The sequence below is a fragment of the Nicotiana tomentosiformis genome, chromosome 5 (genome assembly GCF_000390325.3).
Source record: "Nicotiana tomentosiformis chromosome 5, ASM39032v3, whole genome shotgun sequence".
NCBI lineage: Eukaryota > Viridiplantae > Streptophyta > Magnoliopsida > Solanales > Solanaceae > Nicotiana > Nicotiana tomentosiformis.
Window position 1 is genome coordinate 97,034,957 of NC_090816.1, and position 23,686 is coordinate 97,058,642.

At 40.0% G+C, this 23,686-nt stretch overlaps 1 protein-coding gene across 3 annotated transcripts in view; it reads right to left on the reverse strand.

Annotated features, from left to right (window-relative positions):
* The window catches only part of LOC104094360 (protein CHROMATIN REMODELING 20), a 50,862-nt gene that overhangs the window by 14,518 nt on the left and 12,658 nt on the right, over positions 1 to 23,686 (reverse strand). For all 3 annotated transcript variants that reach the window (XM_070175128.1, XM_070175127.1, XM_070175129.1), the window contains exons 8-18: positions 23,538 to 23,621; positions 19,957 to 20,421; positions 19,162 to 19,460; positions 18,453 to 18,543; positions 18,165 to 18,380; positions 16,596 to 16,715; positions 15,873 to 16,039; positions 8,011 to 8,152; positions 1,271 to 1,420; positions 1,135 to 1,190; positions 754 to 1,057 (exon numbers count right to left, since the gene is read on the reverse strand). In XM_070175128.1, coding sequence (XP_070031229.1) covers positions 754 to 1,057; positions 1,135 to 1,190; positions 1,271 to 1,420; positions 8,011 to 8,152; positions 15,873 to 16,039; positions 16,596 to 16,715; positions 18,165 to 18,380; positions 18,453 to 18,543; positions 19,162 to 19,460; positions 19,957 to 20,421; positions 23,538 to 23,621 — 2,094 coding nt within the window. The remainder of the gene's footprint in view (positions 1 to 753; positions 1,058 to 1,134; positions 1,191 to 1,270; positions 1,421 to 8,010; positions 8,153 to 15,872; positions 16,040 to 16,595; positions 16,716 to 18,164; positions 18,381 to 18,452; positions 18,544 to 19,161; positions 19,461 to 19,956; positions 20,422 to 23,537; positions 23,622 to 23,686) is intronic.

Genomic DNA, 23,686 nt, shown 5'->3' on the forward strand with positions numbered 1-23,686 from the left:
ACAAGGTAACATTTCCAGTATATTAAAAGAATCTTCAGCACAAAGATTATGCAGGAAGCTAAAAGGGTGCTTACAACTAAAGGCTAATTATTACAATCCTTGCTCTTCTTATAAGGAATCTAAAACTTGTAAAATTGATTCCTCCATCTTTGTTGTTGTGAAAGGCGATCCAACCAGTTTACCTTTAGATAGAAAAATTATCTGACTTGACCTCAGAATTTCGCTTTAAGGTATTCAGTAAAAATTAAGAATCTGCAAATATAGTAAATAGAACAACACTAACATGAGCAATAGGCATATATTAATATTGCTAGAAGAGATGTTGACTTTTTTTGATACGGTAAAACCGTCCCCCCTCCCCCACCCAACTCCCAAAATCCCACCTCAACCAGGCGCCCAGTAGTGACCCTTTCCACCACTTTGTTCCCACGGTGACTCGAAACTCCAACCATATGGTTGAAGGTGGAGGGTCCTCAAAATTAGACTACCCTACCTTAACAATAAATGCATTAAACAACGCCAACTTAACACATCTCCCAGGGATCTTCCTGCTTTAACTTTCTTTTTTCCTCCATTGTGGCACAATGGTGGATAAGTATGTGATAGTGGCTCTGTGTCCAGCTCTCCAAATGGAAAAAAGTTGGTACTATCAATTGCAGCTTTTTACCAGTAGGTTGAACTTTTGGACTTTTAATATACATTATTTCATCCAAAAAAACCAGTAAATTAAGAAACATACAAATAAGAAAGTACCTGAGCCAAGGCTTGATACCCGGCAAAAAAGGATCTTTTCATTATCTTCTCACCAGAGACCTTGTCTTTTGTGAAGCCATGAACATCTAGAAATCTTTTGTACAATTTTCGCTGTAGAGGAGAAAGCTTTACAGACATCACAAACACAGTTTTTGGCGGCAAATCCATCTTTACGACATTCATGTCCATTCTTTGAACAAATCCTTTTAATTGCTCATAGAGAATATGAGATCGCTGATTCATAATTTTAACATCATCAGCTGTAGAATTGGTGTGTTGACCATTTTCTATCGGATTCTGAAAGCTGCATCAGGGGGTAATATCATCAAAACACATAAAGAGGAAAGTGAAAAAGTGCAGTGAAAAGAAAAGATGCCTTGCCGGTTTCTAAATTCATGACTGCTGCCAAGAAATCCTTCTCTTACAAAATCAACCATCTGTCATGACATCAAAATAATGAGACTACATTTCCATATAAACGTATGTACTAAATATAACAGCTTCATTATTGCCTTACACAGTAGTACTCCATCAAATTGTTTTGAAGAGGAGATCCAGTTAATGCAATCCTTCTCTGGCACTTGACTTGTTTCAAGGCTTGAGTTACATCAGCTCTGGTATTCTTGATAATATGAGCCTCATCACAAACAAGTATATCAGGCCCATCCTGACAAATGGCAGATATTTGAACAATGAATTCAGAAAATAGGTCATGAGATGAGAAGAAAATTAGCATCAACTAGAAGTTCAACCAAAAAAGGAAAAGAAAGTTCCACCAAAGGAAGAAAAAAACAAAAAAGAATGGAATGGAGAGGACTATAAAACTGTAACACTAAGAGCAGGGAGGAGCATTCACAAATCCAAGTCAATAAACCTTAAGAATCAGCTACATTCATTTCAAGCAGCAAAAGAAGAGTCCAGTGCTCTGCTTTGAGTGCTTTCTACTTCCAGAGTACCGGTAGGAGTTTATTGTGCATTACTAACATTTCAAATTCAAGTGGGTTAATTGAGAATGAAATATCTTATGCTCGACTTCAACTAGAAGCATCCCTGCTCTAGTTTTACAGTTTTACCTTTCAAAAAAAAAATGTTGATGCAGGGGAGTGAAGATGTAAAAATTCCTATCAAGGTGGAGATGCCGATGGTCATGGTGAATATTAACGAGCACTATAACGGCCACAGTAATAATGAATGACAGACAATTGAGACGGAAATCTATCGAGAGGGCTGAGGTATTGACTATCTTGCCCAAGGGGTGGAATGGAGATGGTGCCATGTCCTCAGGTCAGGTTGACATCCCGAAGCCTGCCTTAAATCCAACTCAAATGATTTGAACTTAAGATCAGATTTGCACGAGGGTAAAGAGGAAGAAAAGATCTCAACTAAAGAAGTTAAGCCAGGCCACTGGCAGAATAATAACATGGATACAGAATATTAAAACAGAGGTCCACAGAAAAAATTAGAAGAAATCATCAAGGTAAAGAGGACAGCCCACTAACAGTCCCGAGCAAAATTACCTACCAGTTTTTAGAGATCTATGCACATAATATATGCAGCTAGATTTCGGAAGAGGGAGGGGCATTTGGTTACTTTTTAAAATGCGGTGGCGAAGACCCAGATTGACTATCTCCTCCTCAGGAGGTGTGACAGAGGGTTGTGCAAGGATTGCAAGGTGATTCCGGGTGAGATACTCGCGACGCAGCATAGGCTCTTGGTGATGGACGTTGGTATTATGTTAAAGAGGAGGAAAAGGTCTACTCGAGAAAGACCAAGAATCAGGTGGGGAGCCTTAACTAAGGATAAAGCCCAAGCGTTGGAGGGGCGATTGTCGGCTATGGGAGCTTGGAGGAGCAGTGGTGACGCGAGCACTATGTGGTCAGCGACAGCAGACTATATTAGGGAGGCTGCGAGAGAGGTGTTAGGGGTCTCGACGGGCGTATCTGGTGGGCACAAAGGAGATTGGTGGTGGAATGAAGTGATCCAAGGTAAAGTGGAAGCAAAGAAGGCGGCGTACCTGAAGTTAGTGGGGAGCATAGGTGAGGAGGAGAGGCGAGTGTGCATGGAGAGGTATAAGGCAGCTAGGAAGGAGGCTAAGTTGGCGGTCACAGAGGCTAAGACTGCGGCTTATGGTCGTATGTACGAGGAATTGGGGAAAAAAGGTGGGGAGAAGAAGTTATTCCTGCTGGCCAAGTTGAGAGAGAGGAAGGCTCGGGAGTTGGACCAAGTGAGATGCATCAAGGACGAAGATGGTAGAGTATTGATGGAAGATGCCCAGATTAAGAGGAGATGGCAGACTTACTTTCATAAACTTCTGAATGAAGAAGGGGATCGGGATATTGTGCTAGGTGAATTGGAGCATCCCGAGAGTCACCGTGACTTTGGGTACTGCAGGCGTATCGAGGTTGAGGAGGTCGTGGGAGCTATGTGTAAGATGAGTAGGGACAGAGCGACCGGGCCAGACGAAATTCCGGTGGAATTTTGGAAGTGTGTGGGGAGAGCAGGTTTGGAGTGGCTGACTAGGTTGTTTAATATTATTTTTAAGGGGAAGAGGATGCCGGATGAGTGGAGGTGGAGTACGGTGGTTCCATTGTATAAGAACAAAGGTGATATCCAGAGTTGTAACAATTATAGGGGTATCAAATTACTGAGTCATACCATGAAAGTGTGGGAGAGGGTGGTTGAAGCGAGGGTGAGGATGACAGTGTCTGTATCCGACAACCAGTTCGGGTTCATGCCGGGTCGTTTAACTACAGAAGCTATACACCTTGTTAGAAGGTTGGTGGAACTATACAGAGAGAGGAAGAAGGATATGCACATGGTGTTTATTGACCTAGAGAAAGCGTATGACAAGGTTCCTAGAGAAATTCTCTGGAGATGCCCGGAGGAAAAAGGTGCGTCGGTTCCATACATTATGGCGATTAAGGACATGTATGATGGGGCTAAGACTCGGGTTAGGACAGTAGGAAGCGACTCTGAGCATTTTTCGATTGTAATGGGGTTACAACAAGGTTCTGCGCTCAGTCCGTTCTTATTCGCACTGGCGATGGACGCGTTAACACACCATATTCAAGGGGATGTGCCATGGCGCATGCTATTCGCCGATGACATAGTTCTGATTGATGAGTCGCGAGCCGGTGTTAACGAGAGGCCGGAGGTTTAGAGACAAGCTCTCGAGTCTAAGGGTTTCAAGCTGAGCAGGACGAAGACGGAATACCTGGAGTGTAAGTTCAGCGCTGAGCCAAGGAAAGAGGGCGTGGATGTGAGGCTTGATTCGCAGGTCATCCCGAGTAGAGGCAGCTTCAAGTACCTTGGTTCGGTTATCCAGGGGGGAGGGAAGATCGACGAGAATGTCACACACCGTATTGGGGTTAGGATGGATGAAGTGGAGGTTAGCATCTGGAGTCATGTGTGACAAGAGAGTGCCACCGATACTCAAAGGTAAGTTTTATAAAGCGGTGGTTAGACCGGCCATGATGTATGGGGCTGAGTGTTGGCCCGTTAAGAACTCGCATATCCAGAAGATGAAAGTAGCAGAAATGAGGATGTTGCGGTGGATGTGCGGGCACACTAGGATAGATAAGATTAGGAATGATGATATCCGGAGAAGGTGCATGTGACTCCCATTGATGACAAGATGCGGGAAGCGAGGCTTAGATGGTTCGGACATGTTCAGAAGAGAAGCCCAGATGCTCCGGTACGGAGGTGTGAGCAGCTGGTTGTAGAAGGCACGAGAAGAGGTAGAGGGCGACCTAAGAAGTATTGGGGAGAGGTGATCAGGCAGGATATGGCGAGGCTCCAGATTTTCGAGGACATGTCACTTGATACGAAGATGTGGAAGTCTAGCATTAGGGTTGTAGGTTAGGAGGTAGTTGAGTTGCCTTACTTCGTACCATTGTGGGACTAGCCATGTAGGGTTTTTGTCTACGATAGCTAGTGGCAATGTTGTGGCTTACTATTTCGCTTTTCAGTGCATGTCCTATTTATTAGCCATCGCTTTTGCTTTGCATCTTTCTTCTAGATTTCATGGTGTTCCTATTTTTCTTATGATTGTTGTGGTGATACTAATATTTACTAATATTGTCTCCCTTTGCTTTACATGTTTCTTCTGGATTTCATGGTGTTCCTATTTATCCTATGATTGTTGTTGTGATACTAATATTGTCTCATTTTTGTCTTTTTGTCATTTTGTCTTTTTATTTTTTGAGCCGAGGGTCTTTCGGAAACAGCCTCTCTACTCCTTCGGGGTAGGGGTAAGGTCTGCGTACACACTACCCTCCCCAGACCCCATTAGTGGAATTTTACTGGGTCGTTGTTGTTGTAGCAGATAATTTGAATAGACTGAACACTGACCCGTCAGCATCTCAATCTCACCACTCCAGAAAGCACAAATGCTTAGTTGTTTTATACCAGATTAGAGTGCTACAGAAGCCATCGGGATTTCAACCAAGCTAGAACATACAACTTGTGGCATGCACCCCAAAGGGAGTGGGAGTTAGAAGTACCTTTGGAATTTGTGTAAAAGGAATGGTGTTCGTCATATACACCGCTGGAACCTTATATTTACCATGTAATAGAGCTGGCTTAAAAATGCAAGACGAGAATAAAGATCGGAATCCCTAGATGGATGAAGAGAAATATGATGCAGCTAAGAGCATCGACTTTCAAGGTTCTGAAGGAGAAGACTTCTAAATATTCATGAGAATCCACTACAGGAGGGCACAACGGAACCAACAATTGGGAGCAAGGTAACCAAATAGCAGAAGCAAAAAGACAAATGAATTGAAGAAATTGGAATTCAAATACAATGAAAGTTCAGAGAAAGGGTACGGGTAACAAGAAATCAACAACCCCAGATGAAAGTCAAATTACTTGTGGGATGTGATGGCTCAATAATCCATATACGCGTAAAAACACAGAAACTCCTGGTCAACAAGTGGCAGCCAAATCTTTTGTGGAATCAACAGATAAAACTGGAGAATTGGACACCATGGATGGTTCGACAAGCCTGGGGTCAAAGAACAGTGTCAAAAAGCAGCAGGAAGGAGAGGGGATTATAGTCTTATGGGATAGAAGACTATGACGTGCATAGAACAAAAATGCAGCAGCTTCTCCGTCTCATTCATATTTGAAAGTGTGATAGAAGAATTCAGATAGGCATTCTCTGGATTATGTGGCCACAGGACAGATGTAAAAGAGAAGATATGTGGCTAGAGCCAGCAGCAATCGAGGCCAACAGATCCCCTGGGTCATTATGGGTGATTTCAACACTGCAAGATACAGGGATGAAGAGACAAAGCACAATAGGAGAATTAGGGCAATGAGGCAGTTTTCGAGATTTATACAGGACTTTGACTCTAATTGACCTCCACTACATGGTGGAAGACATACCTGGTCAAGGGATGGTGGCAGAATTGGTTCGAGAGTTGATAGATTCCAACTATTGAACTTGTAAATAGGGCCATGTTGGGCTGGACTGGACCCAGCCAGTCTGTAATTGCCCAACCCATCCCCCCCTCTCCCTCCCTGCTGCTTCCACAAGCAAAACAGACGAAAGCCCCTAAAGCTTCCGATACTTTCAATGGCCTCAAAAAACCAGCAGCGGCAACATCAAATAGCCAAAAAAATCAATTCCAGCACCCACATCTCCGGTGGACTCCACCTCGCCGCAGACTCCGACATGCCACACCTCCACAAACTCATGTATCAAATGGATAATAAGGACTTAAATGCTGCTGAGACTTCCATCTCTACCAATCTTTTCAAATTTAAACCTTGCCCTCCTTTCTGCTCAGTGACATACTCACTCTTGAAGTCTCACCCAACATTTCTCCAACAACCAGTAACTAAGAATACTATTTTCGACCCAATTATTAAAATCAATAATCTTGACTCATCTATGGTAGACTTAGAATTAAGACTGTTCAGATCTACCACTGAAAATAATGTCCTTACAGCTGGCTAAGCCATTTTTCCCCTAGCTATTCAGGTTACTCTGAGAAACCATGTTTCTTTCCTAAAACATATAACATTGGAGTCACGAGGTGGAGTCACACTAACAAACGGGGATGGTGCTAACTACACTACTGTAGTAGATTAGCAACCCTATACATACACACATGTATATTGGAGTATTTGATATGAAAATTAAATAAGATGAAAGATTGAGTACTGAAAGTGCATGCTGATCTAGAAAACTGAAACTTCTGAACTTAATATCATAAGACATACAAAATAAATTAAACTTTTCAAAAACTCCTCACTGCCTACTACACAAAGGTTGAGAAAATCCCTTTATTGACCTACCTACAATAGACAGATGTAAAAGAAGACAAAGATGCCTCGGTGAAAAGAAACTACAAGAAAGAATAGACTAGAATGAACACTCTTGTTTCTAGACTTTTGGGACCATTTCCAGGAAGCTACCATTTGGAGAAATATATTACAGCATTACCTGTTCCTAATTATGTCTAATACAAAATAAATTACAACATTTTAATTTTCAAAATAATCAATACATGTTGAAGTGTGTGACCATCTCACCTAAAAGCATAAGGTGTTAGAGAGAGCACACTTTATTCATTTAATTGTCTCTTCAACACATCCCCTCACGTGCAGGCTTCATTCATCTTTTTATTGGTCAAGCACGTGGAAATTCATTTTTTATAATGGTAGCGATGAGACTCGAACCCAGGGCCTTTGCCAGCTCTAATATCACGTTGAAGTGTGTGACCATCTCACCTAAAAGCTTAAGCTATTAGGAAACACTATATCCTCAATTATTACAATAAAATTATAAAACTTACGTCATTAATAATTTTTCAATACTAGATATGTAAAATCAGAAGGTTCCTATATTCATTATAGAGCAATGATAACACAACTTCCGCACATGCATACAAGTTTGCTCTACCTGTAGAGCTTCTTGGTAGAAGCGAACGCACCCCCAGGAAAATCCACACAGCATTTCCTATGGCCTAACAGTTGGGATTCAGAACAAAGCTTGGCATTAAAAGAGAGGCCAAGTTAGGCTAACAACCCCGCTTAAGTCACACACAGGCCTTGGCCGTTGTAGGAACAGCGAGATAAATTACAATAATATCCACACACAAATAAGACCCCCAAACATGATCCCTACATACTAGCTGAACAGAGCACCATGAAGATTAACCAAAAAGACATGAAAATGAAGTAACTTAAGAAGAACTTTTCCCTCTCGTCTCCATCACAATTATCACTTCTAAAGGTGACAACCACTACCTGAAGGACTTGACAAATTTCTCTGGCCACGTGACGATCCTTTATATGCTTCCCAAATGACAAATTTCTGAAAGCAGTATAGCCAATTAAGAATACACCACCTTTTAATGTCCATTTTTTTAGTAACTCGGCCCTTCTCTCCCTGAAAAAAGAGGTAAAGTAAAGTTGACTAAGATGCCACATACGAAATGACTGACAGAGGTTTGATAAAAGAATGTTTACAGTACTCCAATAAAAATAATCCTAACAATTTACGGATTGAAAAACAAGGCATGCAAAGAAATCACATAAAAGAATAATTGGGGCCTCTTTGGAAGAAACATGCTTACATATATCCCTAAAAAACCCTAAGAAGACATGATAAAAACAACAGCCTTACATTATAAAAAGAATTCGGTACCCAGAACTCCAGTACTATATATAACACTAGATGGCAATGGCATCACTGCCACGAAAACAAGACAAGGATCTTCAACTCAATCTGATGACTAATGGAAACAAGAAAAGCTAATGGCTCTCTGACCACATTTCTGTGTCCTAAAATATTGAAATGACAGAACATCATTTAGTAGACCAGATTGTAAAAACAGAGCTCTAGTTCGGATTCATGTCGGGTCGTTCGACTACGGAAGCCATTCACCTCGCTAGGAGATTGGTGGAGCAGTACAAGGAGAGGGTGTTCACTGACATGGAGAAAGCATACGACAAAGTCCCGAGAGAGGTTCTATGGAGATGTTTGGAGGCTAGCAGTGTGCATCTAGCCTACGTTAGGGTGATTAAGGACATGTATGATGGAACTAAGACTTGGGTAAGAGCAGTGGGAGGAGACTCGGAATACTTCCTGATGGTGATGAAGTTGCACCAGGGATCAGCTCTTAGCCCGTTTTTATTTTCCTTGGCGATGGACGCTAACCCGCCAAATTCAAGGGAAGGTGTCGTGGTGTATGTTATTTGCAGATGACATAGTTCTGATTGACAAGGCGAGAGATGATGTTAACGATAGGCTGGAAGTTTGGAGACAGACCCTAGAATCTAAAAGGTTTCAAGTTGAGCAGTACATGACGAAATACTTGGAGGAAGCAGATATGGATGTGAGACTTGACACATAAGTCATCCCCAGAGAAAGTTTCAAATACCTTGGGTCAGTAGTCCAAGGAAATGGGGGAGATTGACGAAGATGTCACACATCGTATCGGAGCGCGATGGATGAAATGGAGGCTCGCATCTAGTGTCTTGTGTGATAAGAATGTGCTACTAAAACTTAAAGGTAAGTTTTACAAGGTGGTGGTTAGACCGACTATGTTGTACGGGGCAGAATGTTGACCAATCAAGAACTCTCATGTCCATAAGATGAACGTAGCTGAAATGAGGATGTTCAGATGGATGTGCCGGGAATACCAGGTTAGATAAGATTAAAAATGAAGATATTTTGGAAAGGTTGGAGTGGCCCTCGTGGAAAACAAGATGCGAGAAGCGAGGCTATGATGGCTCGGACGTGTGAAGAGGAGAAACATAGATACTCCAGTTATAAGGTGAGAGAAGTTGGCTTTGGTGGGTATGCGGAAAGGTAGAGGTAGGCCAAAGAAGTATTGGGGTGAGGTAATTAGGCAGGACATGGCGCAGCTTCAGCGTACCGAGGACATGACCCTTGATATGAGAGTGTGGAGGTCGAGAATTAGGTTAGAAGGTTAGTAGGTAGTCGAGCGTTTTTCCTTTTCCTTCCCATTACCGGTAGTATTAGTGTTAGTATGGTATCTTCCTTATTCTAAGATTGCTATAACTAGCATGTTGTTTCATTGTTATATTTCGCTTTGGTTTTCCTAATATTTTGATGTTGTTACTGTTTGCTACCACTGCTTTTTTTTCATCTTTTTCAGAGAGTATCGAAAACAGCATCTTTTCCCTCCCAAACCTAGAGTATGGGTAAGGTCTACGTATACATTACCTTCCCCATACCCCACTTGTGGGAACTCACTATGTTTGTTGTTATTGTATAGTAAAAATTTACCCCTAAAAAAGCACTATTTTTGGAGTATGTTAATGGAATCCACTAAATCATTCGAGTCAATATGATGATCCATGGAACAAGAAAAGCCGATGGCTCTCTGCATCACATTTTAGTGGCAAAATTTGAAGAAGTGTGATAGAGAATCACTATGATAACCAGATTGCAGAGAAGGGACTCCACTAAATAGCATATTGTTGGCTTGCATTACTGAAAGTCTGAAACCCACTTGACTGTTATATTTCTAGTTTCACATATTCCAGAGAGGTATCATCCAAATGGGATGCATCACTTCCCCATTCCCACTGTCGTGGGCCCGACAGTACAAAGGTTAATGATTGTCTCAATTTTTGCAAAAGACAAAACATGAAAGATAGGAAGTTGTAACGAGAAGAAAACTTAGATTGTAATAAAAAAATAGAAGAAAACAGCTTAAGCTTTTTTCAACTTAAGCTTTTAAATGAGATGGTCACACACTTCAACGAGTGTATTAAAAAGGTTCCCTAATATATAGAGCCACACTGTTTTGGAATAAACCGAAAGATAAGCAGGTCACATAAAAATGGGATAACGAGGACAACAACAATATTAGCAACGCTTCAGTTACAAACAAGTTAGGGTCGCCTATATCAATCCCCATGACCATGTTTCTCCTTTTAAATCATCGCAGGCAAATATTATAAGATATAAAAATTAAAATGAAGAATACTAGAAGTTCGCCAAATTCTCTACTGGCTTAAGAATCTTTAATAGGGTCAAAAGACTCATAGAAAGCATAGTACCTAAAATACACATAACATAACGAAAACATATTCCCAATATATATATATATATATATATATATATATATATATATATATATATATATTTATTTATTTTCTTTATTATTGTGCCCTATCTCTCCCTAAGTCTACATTGATTCCAAGAGAATGCAAGTCTCTCGAGATGTTACACCCCATGTTTTCGTATGTAAAAGTACGTCGTAAGTCAGTTGATGTATGCTCGGATACTAGATCATCTTTGAAAGTACATAAAGTAAGTTAATCATGTTACCTTGGAGGTTACAAATATTTAAGATCATGAACTGCAAGTACCAGGAGGGTTGGAAGGTTTAGAAGCTAAACAAATCGAAGAAAATAAGTTTCGTCGAAACGGCAAGTTGGTAATGTTATAACTCGTACTTTTGGGGTGACACTAGGGTGATTAACATGCTATGGAGGTGATATTATGAGGTTGATATATAAAGTTGTAGCCTTCGTCTTTAAGGTTCATACTCAAATCAGACCTAAAAAGTCTCTCTAGACATCCCAAATACATCCTTAGGGTTTAGAAGCAATTCCATCATCCGCAACTCAAAATCAAGACGCGAACACTTCAACGTGATCCTTACGACATAGGTAAGACATTATCGTCCTCTTTTCTCCTTATAACTCATGTTTTGGAAAGAGCTTTGTGGCTAAGGAAGTTTGGCACCTTTGTATTATAGTTATACAAGCATAAGTAAGGGTGTGGATCAAAGGGAACGAGGTTTGGAAGCAAGAACACAAGAGGTATGTAGGATTTTCATTTCGTTTTCGGCATGATTTGGTTTAGCTATGTTTTAGCCTTTCTTCTTGATTGTTCAAGGGAAATATCAGCATGTATTGTATCCTTGTATATTATTCAATTCCATATGTGAATAATGGAAGAAAATAGTTTAGGTTGGAATTTCAAAACACAACAAAAACAAAAAGGAAAATCGCCAATTTGGCTTATGCCATTCGGACTTCCGTTTGTTCCGTTCCTTTGATGTTTCTATGTATACCTAACCCCCATAACACCAGACAGGTACCAGTTCCGTTCAGATAGTTGTTCAGTTTCAGCACAGTTTTAACTTAAACTTCGGTTCAGTTCCATATCAGCTGCTAGTTCATACTCTTGTTTAGCTTTCAGCTTATATTCAGATATCCATCTTACAGTCATACCTTAGTATGCTTTACATATGCTTTCCAGCCTATATACTTTGTACACATCGTACTCACAACTCTTTCGGGGCGCTGCATTTCATGTCGCGCAGGTACAGATAGATCAGCGCTTGAGCCACATCACTAGGTCATCCACCAGCTGTTAGAGTCACTCAACTTACTCCCGAAGTTACTTATTTTTTGGTATGTGTACAGTCAGCTAGTTTGGGTATGACAGGACCCTGTTCCGTCCAGTACTTTTTCAGTTCAGCAATCCTAGAGGCCTGTAGATATGCACATGTGCAGTTAGTATGTTTTTATATGACAACTTGTGTTAGCCTTGTCAGCTTTCCAGAGTGTACATTTCTTATCAGCTATACTTATGTTTGTTCAGTTTATCCGATGATTGTAGATTATCAGCAAGTTTAGTGATGATCAGCACTTAGTGTCGGTTATCCGTCGCGGCCCTAGGCTGGGTCGTGACAAACATAGTCAGCTAGTTTGGTAATGACGGGGCCATGTTCCGTCCAGTACTTTTTCAGTTCAGCACTCCTAGAAGTCTGCAGATATGCACCTGTGCAGTTAGTATGATTTTATATGTCAGCTTGTGTTAGCTTTGTCAGCTTTCCAAATTGTACAATTCTTATCAGGTATGCTTATGTTTGTTCAGTTTATCCGTTTATATTCATGATTAGTAGATGATCAGCAAGTTTAGTGATGATCGGCACTTAGTGTCGGTTATACGTCACGGCCCTAGGCTGGGTCGTGACACGAGAACACTTCCTTCCATGCGATTTTAGATCTACCTTGTCTCTTTAAAATATATTCACTAACCAGCATTCCGCACCTACGGACCGGTGCACCTATAGGTCAATTCCGGGCATGACCAAACCATCTTAAGCAACTTTCTATGATGTTATCCTCAATGTGTACCACTTGCACCTCCTAGGACAACGGAAACAAAAAACTGTTTAGTCTTACTTATAACCTTTTGTTTTCCTTTTTTATAAAGTAATAATTGTAGTAATGATGATGAAATCTCTTGTATACAAGTAGTATACTAAAAAGCAAAGAATCTTAAAAACAAGATATGATTCAATACAAACAACACCCAATCTGCAATACAAAATTGAACCTCATGGTTACATCAAAAAGAAACAAAGAATGAGAGGCTACTCTATATATATAGTCGTACTGTATTTCCTCAACAGCTCTCATATTTTTCTCCTCTAACTGGATGCACATGAAATGCTAGTGGAGCAACATTCCACGCCCATCATCTTCTCTTTCTTCTTCTAAAGGCCCAACTTAATAGTACCTCATTCACCCTACCTCTCGCCTTTTATAATGCGAACCAAGTCAAAATCTCTTACCACCAAACTAGCTGCCACCTGACAATATAGGAGGAGGTCGTGCACATCCTCACCCAAATATTTGCAGTACCACTTAACATACATAATCCTCATCTTCATCAAACTCTCAGCTGCCAAGATCGATTTCATCACTGCTAGCCAAGTAAAAAATATGTTTTTCGGTAACCTGATCTGAACCAATTAGAGCAGAAAACCCGACTTCTCTGTAACCAAGATCTTATGATAATATGTCTTACTAAGAACGCTTCACTTCTCTCCACTCTCCACATTCATGAGTCTTAACTAGCAGGGGATGTACTTTGCTTGTTAGGCATTTCAACTCGACCTTAGAATTCAGCTACTTTTCCATCTACTTTTTTGTTGTGCAGATTACTCCAGGTTGTGCTTGAGAGGCTATGACTCGATAGGACCTGCCAATCGAATGAATCGTAACACTCGTAATGATCGACTTTACGAAGATTCCATTGGATTCCGGAAGCTCATAGCATTGGTCCGGCACAATTCCCAAACTTAAGAAGCTGGGGGTGTGCCCGCCGGCCCCTGACATGCCTCCGATTACTGACAGTGAATTCGTTTTCAATTATCCTAAGCAGATCATTGAGTCCCAATGAACTCTTACTCGTTCTCTATGTAATGTCACCACCTCCTAGCTCAAACACTATAATATATGGAATGTGAGTCTTACCTTATCAAAAAAAAAAATGGAATGTGAGTCTGTCTCTTCCACACACCAATTGTGATTCCAAAACTTGACCTAGTGTCCATCCCTTACCATGATGTTCTACATAAGTCTTTCCATCTTTTCATAATATTCCTCCAAAGACCCTATCCAAATAGAAGGGTGATATGTTTAATCCTCCGTCCTCCTTCAACAATTCCATTTTTTTTGCTTTCATGTTACTAGATTGAGCATCCTCAACCTCCAATCTCCATAACAATTTCCTACTAGGTCTTGCTGAAAACTCGAAAATATTTATCCGTAGACCACTCCATTTCTTTGGAGACACAACATTCTCCAACTGACCACATGGAACTTCCTAAACCCTATCTGCTGAGTGCAGAAGTTCCTTTGGAGCCTCTCCGATTTACGTGAGGTAATGGTGAGATAGTGAAGCAATGACATGACTACATTGGAACGCTTTATAGAGTACTCTTAAGTAATACATTTTTCCAACCTTTAGGCAGGTACCTCCTCGACCACTCTATTAGCCTCCTCTTAAACTCTTTTAATCATCGAGTTCCATGTTTGGTCTTTGTTGGAACTCTGGAACCATATAAGAAACGGTCTTACATAATCCAATTGATTAATATTTGCATCACAAAAACAAAACTAATGTGTTGTTGGCAGATAAGAGGTGTGAAAGCTCTCAATGTACTTTGTCCCCAAATCACTCCAAAGAATCCCGTAGTTGAAGCCTCCCTACCATATGAACCCTCTTTTACCCTCTGATTCACTCTACGTCAACCAATTGAAGGTTCGCCTCCAAATCAAAAGTGTTAGCACAACTACGAGCTATTAAAGGTGATTGAGCAGTCATGTCCCCTTTCTCATTACAATCGCATGTCTCTTGTTACCTTGCTAGTCCCTTCCCAATTGGCAACTGCAAAAAAAATGATTGGTTCCCTAGCCTCCAACTTAAACCAAAAGGAACTCAAGTGTTTATAGCCCAACCATAAGGCACGTGATTCCTCTTCCCTTTGCTCAACCTATTCCTCCGTATCAGATTCCTTATCCAAAGGCACTTTTAGCCTATTTGTGACTTTTTCTCTCCTAATAAAAGATGCCGCCAACTTCATCCCAGTCAAAATCGTTATAGGTCATTCATATTAACGATTCTCAAAAAAGTAACTGTTACTAGCAAATTCACCATAATTTCCGACGATAAGAAATCCCCCCCTCTTCTCTCACGCACTGCCTCCCTCCCTCATAACCCCTTCTCCTGCTCCCTCTTTCTCCATCAGCTTCTCTCCTCCCACATGAAGGGCTTGAACGTAGAGCTCCGGGAACATCCAAACTATGTACCTGATTTCCCCATCATCAACTACCATTGACACCAGAATCCTACCACCTTTGCTCACCAAGATCTTGACATTCAACATTTTATATATGCTACATATAACATCTCCAGAAAACCCGCATATATCTCCCGAAAACGCCACATGTGCTGATAATCCAACCAAGTGTACTGGAACTACGTCGCAAACAAACCTGGGGTAGATGCAGCCTAGCAGCTCACTCCATCTTCCAAACATCAAAAAATAGCCTATATACTACTTGACTACCTCTAGATAGCTCCACGAAGAAGTGGTCAAACAAGAGAGCATCAAACAGAACCTAATGAGACAAATTGACTTCGTCAATACATACAGCATCCATAAGCTCCTTGACAGAAACCTAAAAGAACATACAGTAATCTGCTGCTAAGTTTAATTCAAAGATATTATTTCTGAGGTTTTAACATGCTTGAACAATCATATAACTTGAATTATGGACGAAAAAACACCAGTACAAGCCTCATGATGATTTAAAAGAAGAGGAACCTTGGAACATCTTCAAGCATAAAGACACGGAGAGGCTTCAATTCTGATGGTCTCCATTTTATAAATTCCTGCCGCCAGTTATGCAGAACACTTACAGGCGTGACTATGAGAGCAGTTCTCAATCCTAAATCCACACTTCTCATAGCGGCATACAAGAAAGAAATCACCTGTAGAAACAATATACAAGAAAGATTAACCACCAAAGGCTAACAGAATAATGAACTCTTCCAGTTTCTTAAACATCAGTTGAACGTAAAAAATCTGATGAGAATACTCCCCCTCATTTCCATATTTCAGGTGAAAGTTAATCTGATACATTTAAGTTCTAGATGGCTAGATAATGTTTAACTGACTCTGTCAGATTAAAACTTGCCAGCAAAAAACAAGTAAAATGAATGCAACACAAGTAAAATTCTAGATGGCTAGATAATGTTTAACTGACTCTGTTAGTTTAGAACTTGCCAGCAAAAAACAAGTAAAATGAATGCAACACAAGTTGATTGAAGCAATAAACAACGTTTTCTAATGTCCCAATTTTTTCCAAGTGAGACTATGTGGCACCAGGCAGTGTTAAGAAACATATGATCATACAGTACTTTGAAGATGAGAAACTTCTAAAAGTTCTGTACCCTTAGGACACAAAAATGAGGTGTTAGTCAGAATCAGCACAAGAAATGGAGCTAGGTCACAGAAATGTAATAATGTGATTCAGCCATGTAATACCTGAAATGTTTTGCCTAGACCCATAGTATGAGCTAGGATGCAACCAAGGCCTTTATCTCCAGACTTGACTTTCCTGATAGATTGAATAATATTTTCCCACATAAAACGAATCCCAGCAACCTACAATGATAAAAGTTAGGTGCCAATACTAAATAAGAGATTTTCTATGGTACAAATAACAATACATACACAATCAAGAGCCATATAATGAGTTCGGATGATACCAGGTATAATACGTTTTCACCATCTACACTATCTTAGTTTTCTTCAACTTCTTTGCCCGTGGCAAACTTCAAAGGATCAAACTCGCATAGACCTAGACTGAATCAAACACAAAATCCATACTAGTACTAGGATCTGACAAAGAACCCATACTAGCATTAAAACGTGTTATCTACGCTCGTCATCAAAGTGAAGGATCTGGTTAATGTAGCTTTTCTTTTTATAGTCTGAGAAATCTCCACGGACTGGTGGCGCGAGGTTCTAACTCGGTAGGTAATGGGCCCGTCCCTCTACCCTTCTTCCCTTAAACACAAGGATTATGTCTGCAATAAGGTTCGAATCCGTGACGTCCTAACCCACACATCACAAGCTACGCTCTTAGCGCTAGACCAAAGCCCTAGAACTTGGTTAATGTAGCTTTTAGCTGGTAAACAACACAAGACCGAAAAGGAGTTTCAACTTTGTTTCCTCTAAAGTATATCTTGGGGGGGGTTTAATTTTATATGAACTTTGGCACAGGTCTACATGCAAGTACCCAGTACGGTTAAAAGAAAAGAAAAAAGGGCACACAGTACGTATTGTGAATTTTAAACATGTTTGTTAGTATATTTTGAAAAGATCTGCACCGTATGCATTTCAGGCTTGCTCAGCACGAGTACTTTAAGACAAATGAAGAGTTCATACAACATAGGGGTGGCCAGGGATTTGGCACTAGCAGGGAGGGGGATTTTGTATGAATTTGTCGACAAGTAAAACTAAAGAATGTATAAATTACAGCTTCAAAGTGATTGTTGTGGGTTTGTCAGTGAAGACAAAGGAACTAGAGGTTGACAGTGCAGGTCAGAAATTATAAACTGAAGGTTATGCAAAACAGAAGTTTGTTCAATAAAATAACAAAGCAATCCAGTTAACTCAGTTTAAGAAAACAAAACAAACACCACTTGTTCCTTGAGTGCATGACTTAAAAAGCATATTCTTTTCAGGACCTAGAGTCAGAAAAGAGGAAGACGACCTTAAGAAATGCCGGAATACCTAAGAGTCCTTAGGGTGACATGTTGGCAGGCCACATGATCTATAGATGTATAAGCGAGGTACGATGCCAAAAGTGAGAAGCTATCTTCTATATGTAAGGATATGAGAAAAAGTAGATATGAGAGAGCAGATCTTATTGATGAAGGAGAAAGGGAAAAAGAGAGTCAACTTTCTCATTCGTGCAACACATCAAAGTACTACTCACAGGATTCAGAAGAATTCAGATATCATATTTGTCACAATGCGAAATGTGTACACTACTTCAGAGAGCAAGAATTTAACACACACAAGACGAACAACTGCATAGAAGGTGACCTGGTGGGCTTTCAGTTTTGCTGAGATGCTGGGTGGAATCCTCACCGCCTCTTCCCCGTCCTCCCTCACCACATTAACTATGTAACCAGTTTCAACATCACCGAGCATTTCTAAGCTACCACTTTCATACGAGGTTTTGCAACAAGCCCCAGAATTCATGAACATAGTCTCGCTCGAATATTTTGCCCCCAGAGATTTGAGGCGTTCTTGGCGTTCCTGAAAATATGTGTGTTTTAATAGATGCCTTGAGAAGGAAGCAGTGACAGAACACATCGCTTGGACTTTTACCTTTTCTATTGCAATTTTCCTTTTTGTCTCCTCCCCTAACTCAGTATCATCAAGGATTCTTCTAATTTTCTTTTTTGGTCTTCTCTTCGTGCTGGTGCAAGAAAACATAGTCTTTCCATTATTCTCGGTATATATTGTAATACAGAGGTGAAAACGGTAAAGTGCTAGAAAATAAGGAGGCTAATCAAACATTACAGAGCATAGACACAAATATAAAACTTTGAAGTCCATTTGGATGCAATGTATTTAGACCTCCATACATGAGGCAGAAAATCCCATTCTTTAACAATACAAACTAACACTGCTACAAAATGCTTCAGAAACAACTTTCTCATTGGCATCATCACCTGCCCAGGGAAAAAAATAGAGAAGGAGAAGAGGAAAGATCAAGCATTATTACTCCCCATGTCGCAGTTCCCATGTCACTTTTCGCTTAGCAAGAGACGGGGCATTTTCCAAGACTGCTGTGGAACTGCTCAAAAGAATCTATGATCTAGAGAGTAGAGAACTTCTTTTGTAATATCAATATGCTACATGTTAGAGTTGATGAAACTAAAGAGTAGCACGCCCATGCACAAATCTTGCACGAGTTTAATTGAGTCATTGCCATGATCATGCCATATGGATAAATTGGGATCGAGTCCTAAAGATATGCAACTTAATGGATGTAGGATACACAGTTTACATGATTGTCATGTATATGGTGTACCTTCGATGCCCATTGACATCAGCATCTGAAGCATCTGAATTATCTGAATCTGTGTCTGTGCTAGAATCTACTAATCCCTGAGATTCCATGATCTTCTCCAACTCTGAAATCAATGGATGCAGGATACTTGGGGAGCAACAGCAGCATTGCCAACCAGATGTTTTTATTCCCAATAAAGTTTCTTCACCAAGGTTCCTCCTTATACACACACTACAAAATAACCGTTTGCACGATTTACAACTTAAGAGATCACTGCAACGCCCACACCATCTGCAGTAGCATTCTGAGCAATCAACATCCTGTAAACAAGACATAGAGAGAGAGAGAGAGAGAGAGAGAGAGAGAGAACCGTGAATCAATACTGTAAAATAACAAGACTGATAAAGAGAATTTAACCATTAACTGATATCTTCTCATTGATGTACAGGTGAAGTATAAATAGGATACAAAGTGAATAAAATAACTACAGCTATAAGGAAAAAGGATAACTACAGATAAGAGAGATAACTACAAATACAAGAAATATAAGTAGTAAAATAATTAATTACACGTAGAAGAAGGTATATACTCTACCAATTACATCTTGTTATTTGTCTGAATTTGAAGTCATAGACCATTAGTTAAAATTAACAGGTAAAGGCGTGCCTAGCCATGATTACAAATAGCCAGCACCACAGCAATCTCATAACACATGTATATAGAAATGCACCTAATTGTTTCAAGATGCTATTAACACATAAATTGGATAAATTTGAAACTACCATTAATAATTTAGCAGGGATGGTTGTATTTTACCTGCATCTTTGCTTTCATTGAGTTTTTGCAGTCCAGGCAAACTATAACTTTCAAAAGAGGATGTGCACGTAGTTCAACAGCCACTTTATCACAAGCCGTGCAGCGAAAATTTTGCTTCTCATTAAATGCCGGAAGAGAACTAACGGGAAGTACATCATCTACATTCCTTTGTGGATTGGACTGATCTCCCGTCTCACTCAAACTGCATGTAGGAGATAACTTTTCCCCAGGAAGATCCTCCTCATCACTATCTAACGTAATGATCCGAGGCTTTTTACTTTGAGCCTCCATTTCCTCAGAGTTATGTAAACGTTTCAACCCTTTGGCCTCAGAATCAATTTCAGGTAGGCATTTTGATGATGGCGCATCCCCATCATCAATAGTGGAATACCTATTCGTGTGAAAGTCAACATCTTGAGACAAGGAACCGCTCATGTCATCTGTTGTATCTTCCTGTATCTCCTCCTGGTTGGACATAAGAAGTGTACAACATGAAGTAGAATTTAAAAGAGGAAAAGCACAAAACTATGAAGGGATCAAAGTATTAAATAGCTAATCTTATGTAATCAACTATTGTTACAATTTGAAAGAAGATTTTGCATAGTAGTTCGGTACCTTCACCAACATCACTGCCTCAAGGAAGAGCGAAGGAGAGGACCTCACAAGTTTTTTTCCCTTTAACAGGAAGAGGACCTCAATAGTTTTTTTTTTATTTGCACAGGGTGTCCAAGTCTCTTTGAGCCCCGACTAATCCCGGGGGTGCACAGGCCCTCGGCAAGGAGTTTCCCGCAAGTGCACCACGGTTAATTCAGGTTTTACCCAGTCCGATGGCCCTCAGAAATTGTTTGCACCCAGTGGGTTTCGAACTTGAGACCTTGAAAGGGAGCAAACCCCAAGGCTCAAGTCAATTGCCACCAGGCCAACCCCTGAGGGTTACCTCAATAGTTTTATAGTACCATAGTCAAATATATTTGGATAGCACACCCACTTAGGTACACATTTCATATACAAACTCAAATGAGTAACACAAAGTTCAGGTTAACTTTCAATCTTTTTCCTTTGTCCAATTACGAAGGTCGCATAATGCTAGCTACTCTAGAACTCTTATTTTCTCATTCCTCAATCTTAATTTTAGAAGATAAGAAGAGAGAAAACACTAGCCGCAAAGCATTCGTCTAGGGTAAGAGCGCAACTCGTGATGAGTGGGTTACGCCACGTCACGGGTTTGAATCTTGTCACAAACAAAACCTTGGTATGTAAGTGGAGAAGGGTAGAACGACTGACCCACCATCCACCGAATTCCAACAGTGAACCAGTGGATCTCGTAAATTTCTCGATAATCAAAAAAGGAGAGAAATGCTAAGAGTTAGTCCAATGCATGCCTTTCAGAATTCCAAATTTCCAACCATCACATTGACAAAAAGAAACTTTAGGATTTGGAAAGGGGATTCCACTATCAGAAATCCTACCTTCTTAAAGTTTCAACCTTCAGGAAGAAGACAAATTCTCAATAACAAGGTTCTTCGGGTTCTTGGCATCAAGAGGTAAATTATAATACTAAAGCTGGAGGTTTCATTATTTAATTAATATGTGTAAAAGTAGATTATGGATATTTTTTTTGATTTTGCACCGGGTGTCCGAGTCTCTTTGAGCCCCGACTAATCCCGGGGGTGCACAGGCCCTCGGCAAGGAGTTTCCCGCAAGTGCACCACGGTTAATTCAGGTTTTACCCAGTCTGATGGCCTTCAGAAATTGTTTGCACCCAGTGGGTTTCGAACTTGAGACCTTGAAAGGGAGCAAACCCCAAGGCTCAAGTCAATTGAATATTTCACAATTTCAGATAGATGAAATCGGGAGAATTCAAGGAAATATTTCACATTTGAATGAGGTAAGGATACGCAAGAATAGAAAACTGTGGATTAATGTCGAAATTGGAATAACCATGGGTAGAGTTCGCCCTAATGGAATATACTGTGAAACAATTGGGAATTTGACTAGCTTGTCCAAAGTAGATAGTTGTGATATTTTTCAAATAAATAACACTTACGTTCATATTAAATGATTATTAATTGATGAACAAGCAAACGGTTAGCCTACTAGCACCACGTTCACGACAAAGGAAGCTAGTAATGTGAGAGGTGGCTCTTTCTTAGCTTGTGTTTTTCAACTATAATATGCTTCGAAAATTGTTTTCCCCTTTAAAGTGATTAATTGAATTGGGATAAGCAGTAATATTAATGATATGCTGAGAAAGAAAATATTTTGATAGTATGAGTTCCATTATGATGTATAAAGTGTCAAATATTCACATGAGATATGATCTTTGGCTATTCTATGTTATTATGCTATGGCCAAGTGATCTTTAAAGAATGCACGTATACATGTTTATGTTTGTATCATGTATGTATATTGAGATACTTATGATGGGTAGCAACATTGTCAGAATATCGTTAGCTAACGACAGTGTGCTTCTTTGTGTGGTTGGAAGCAAGAGAAGCAATACTGACAGCCGAGAATTTGAGGAAGAGGATCATAAATGTAAGTTCGTGCTACATATGTATAGATGAGTCGGGGAAGATGCGGATGCAGCGCGCTTGTAGCAACGAGATTCGTTAGCCTGGTGCACCTTGTACAGTAATGATATAATGTTGCACCATCGCTATTAGGAAGAAAAGAACTAGCAACAAGTGTGATAGGCTTCGCTCGACAGCTATGCTGACAACCATAATGACGGTTTGATATCTATTCTAGCTTTAGAAACTCCTCTGTAGCTTGAGATGTAAAACTATTTAAATTAAACTGCAAAGTATTACTTTTGTTGCTCAATTATTATGTGATGCTGACTTGTACCCCCATGTTACTTTGATACGAATTGAACAATGTTTTCATATCATATATGTATGTATAAACTTATCCATGATAAAACGGTTATAGTTGAGTTATCCACTCACTTGTCAGTGTGACTAACCCCCTCTTCTCATCAAACCCCCTCTTCTCATCATCTTTATTCACTAGTTGACATGGTTAATACTACTCCAACCGCGTGACAGCTAGTAGATAGTTGATCAAAGTAAGCCTAACTTGTTACGTGTGGGCAGTATCTTCTATTATTTTGTTAGACTCTAGAGTTATGCTCCACTAATCAGTCTTGGAGATTATAGAATTGATTTTGTGAGTCTTGTGTCAGTTGATTATTGAAAATTAGTTGTTAGTACCTTTGTGGTTTGTAGCTAGTGATATTGGTGCATATTATTTGTGTTGTTGTGATTGGCTGATAACATAATTATCGGAATGCTCTAAGCACAGAGGAGACTTTCAGAGTTTTGTCCCGAAAATGGGCAGGTGGCTAGGTGAGCCATGCTTGACTTAGCGCCGGTTGGGGTCATGACATAAAGTCTATCTGATATCCTCCGTGGCAGTAGTGAATTTTCAGAGGGTCATATTGTTAGCTCATAACAGTTCACCCTGAAGTGAAATGGCTCAAGTCCTTCGCGGATGATACACTTTCAGAAATCTTTTCCTAATAACACTTTAAGAAACTTATTAGATACTAAAAAGAGAGCTCAAAGCATGCTAATTACCAATTTCTGCATGTTCCTGTGTCTTCTTTGTTTTAAACGTCTCCGAAGCTTCAGATCAATTTTTAGATCATCTTCCTCTTTAACCTGGAAGAGAGAGAAGTAAAAAAATTGTCATAAGTTGAATCGACAACCCAGTGATAACACCAGAA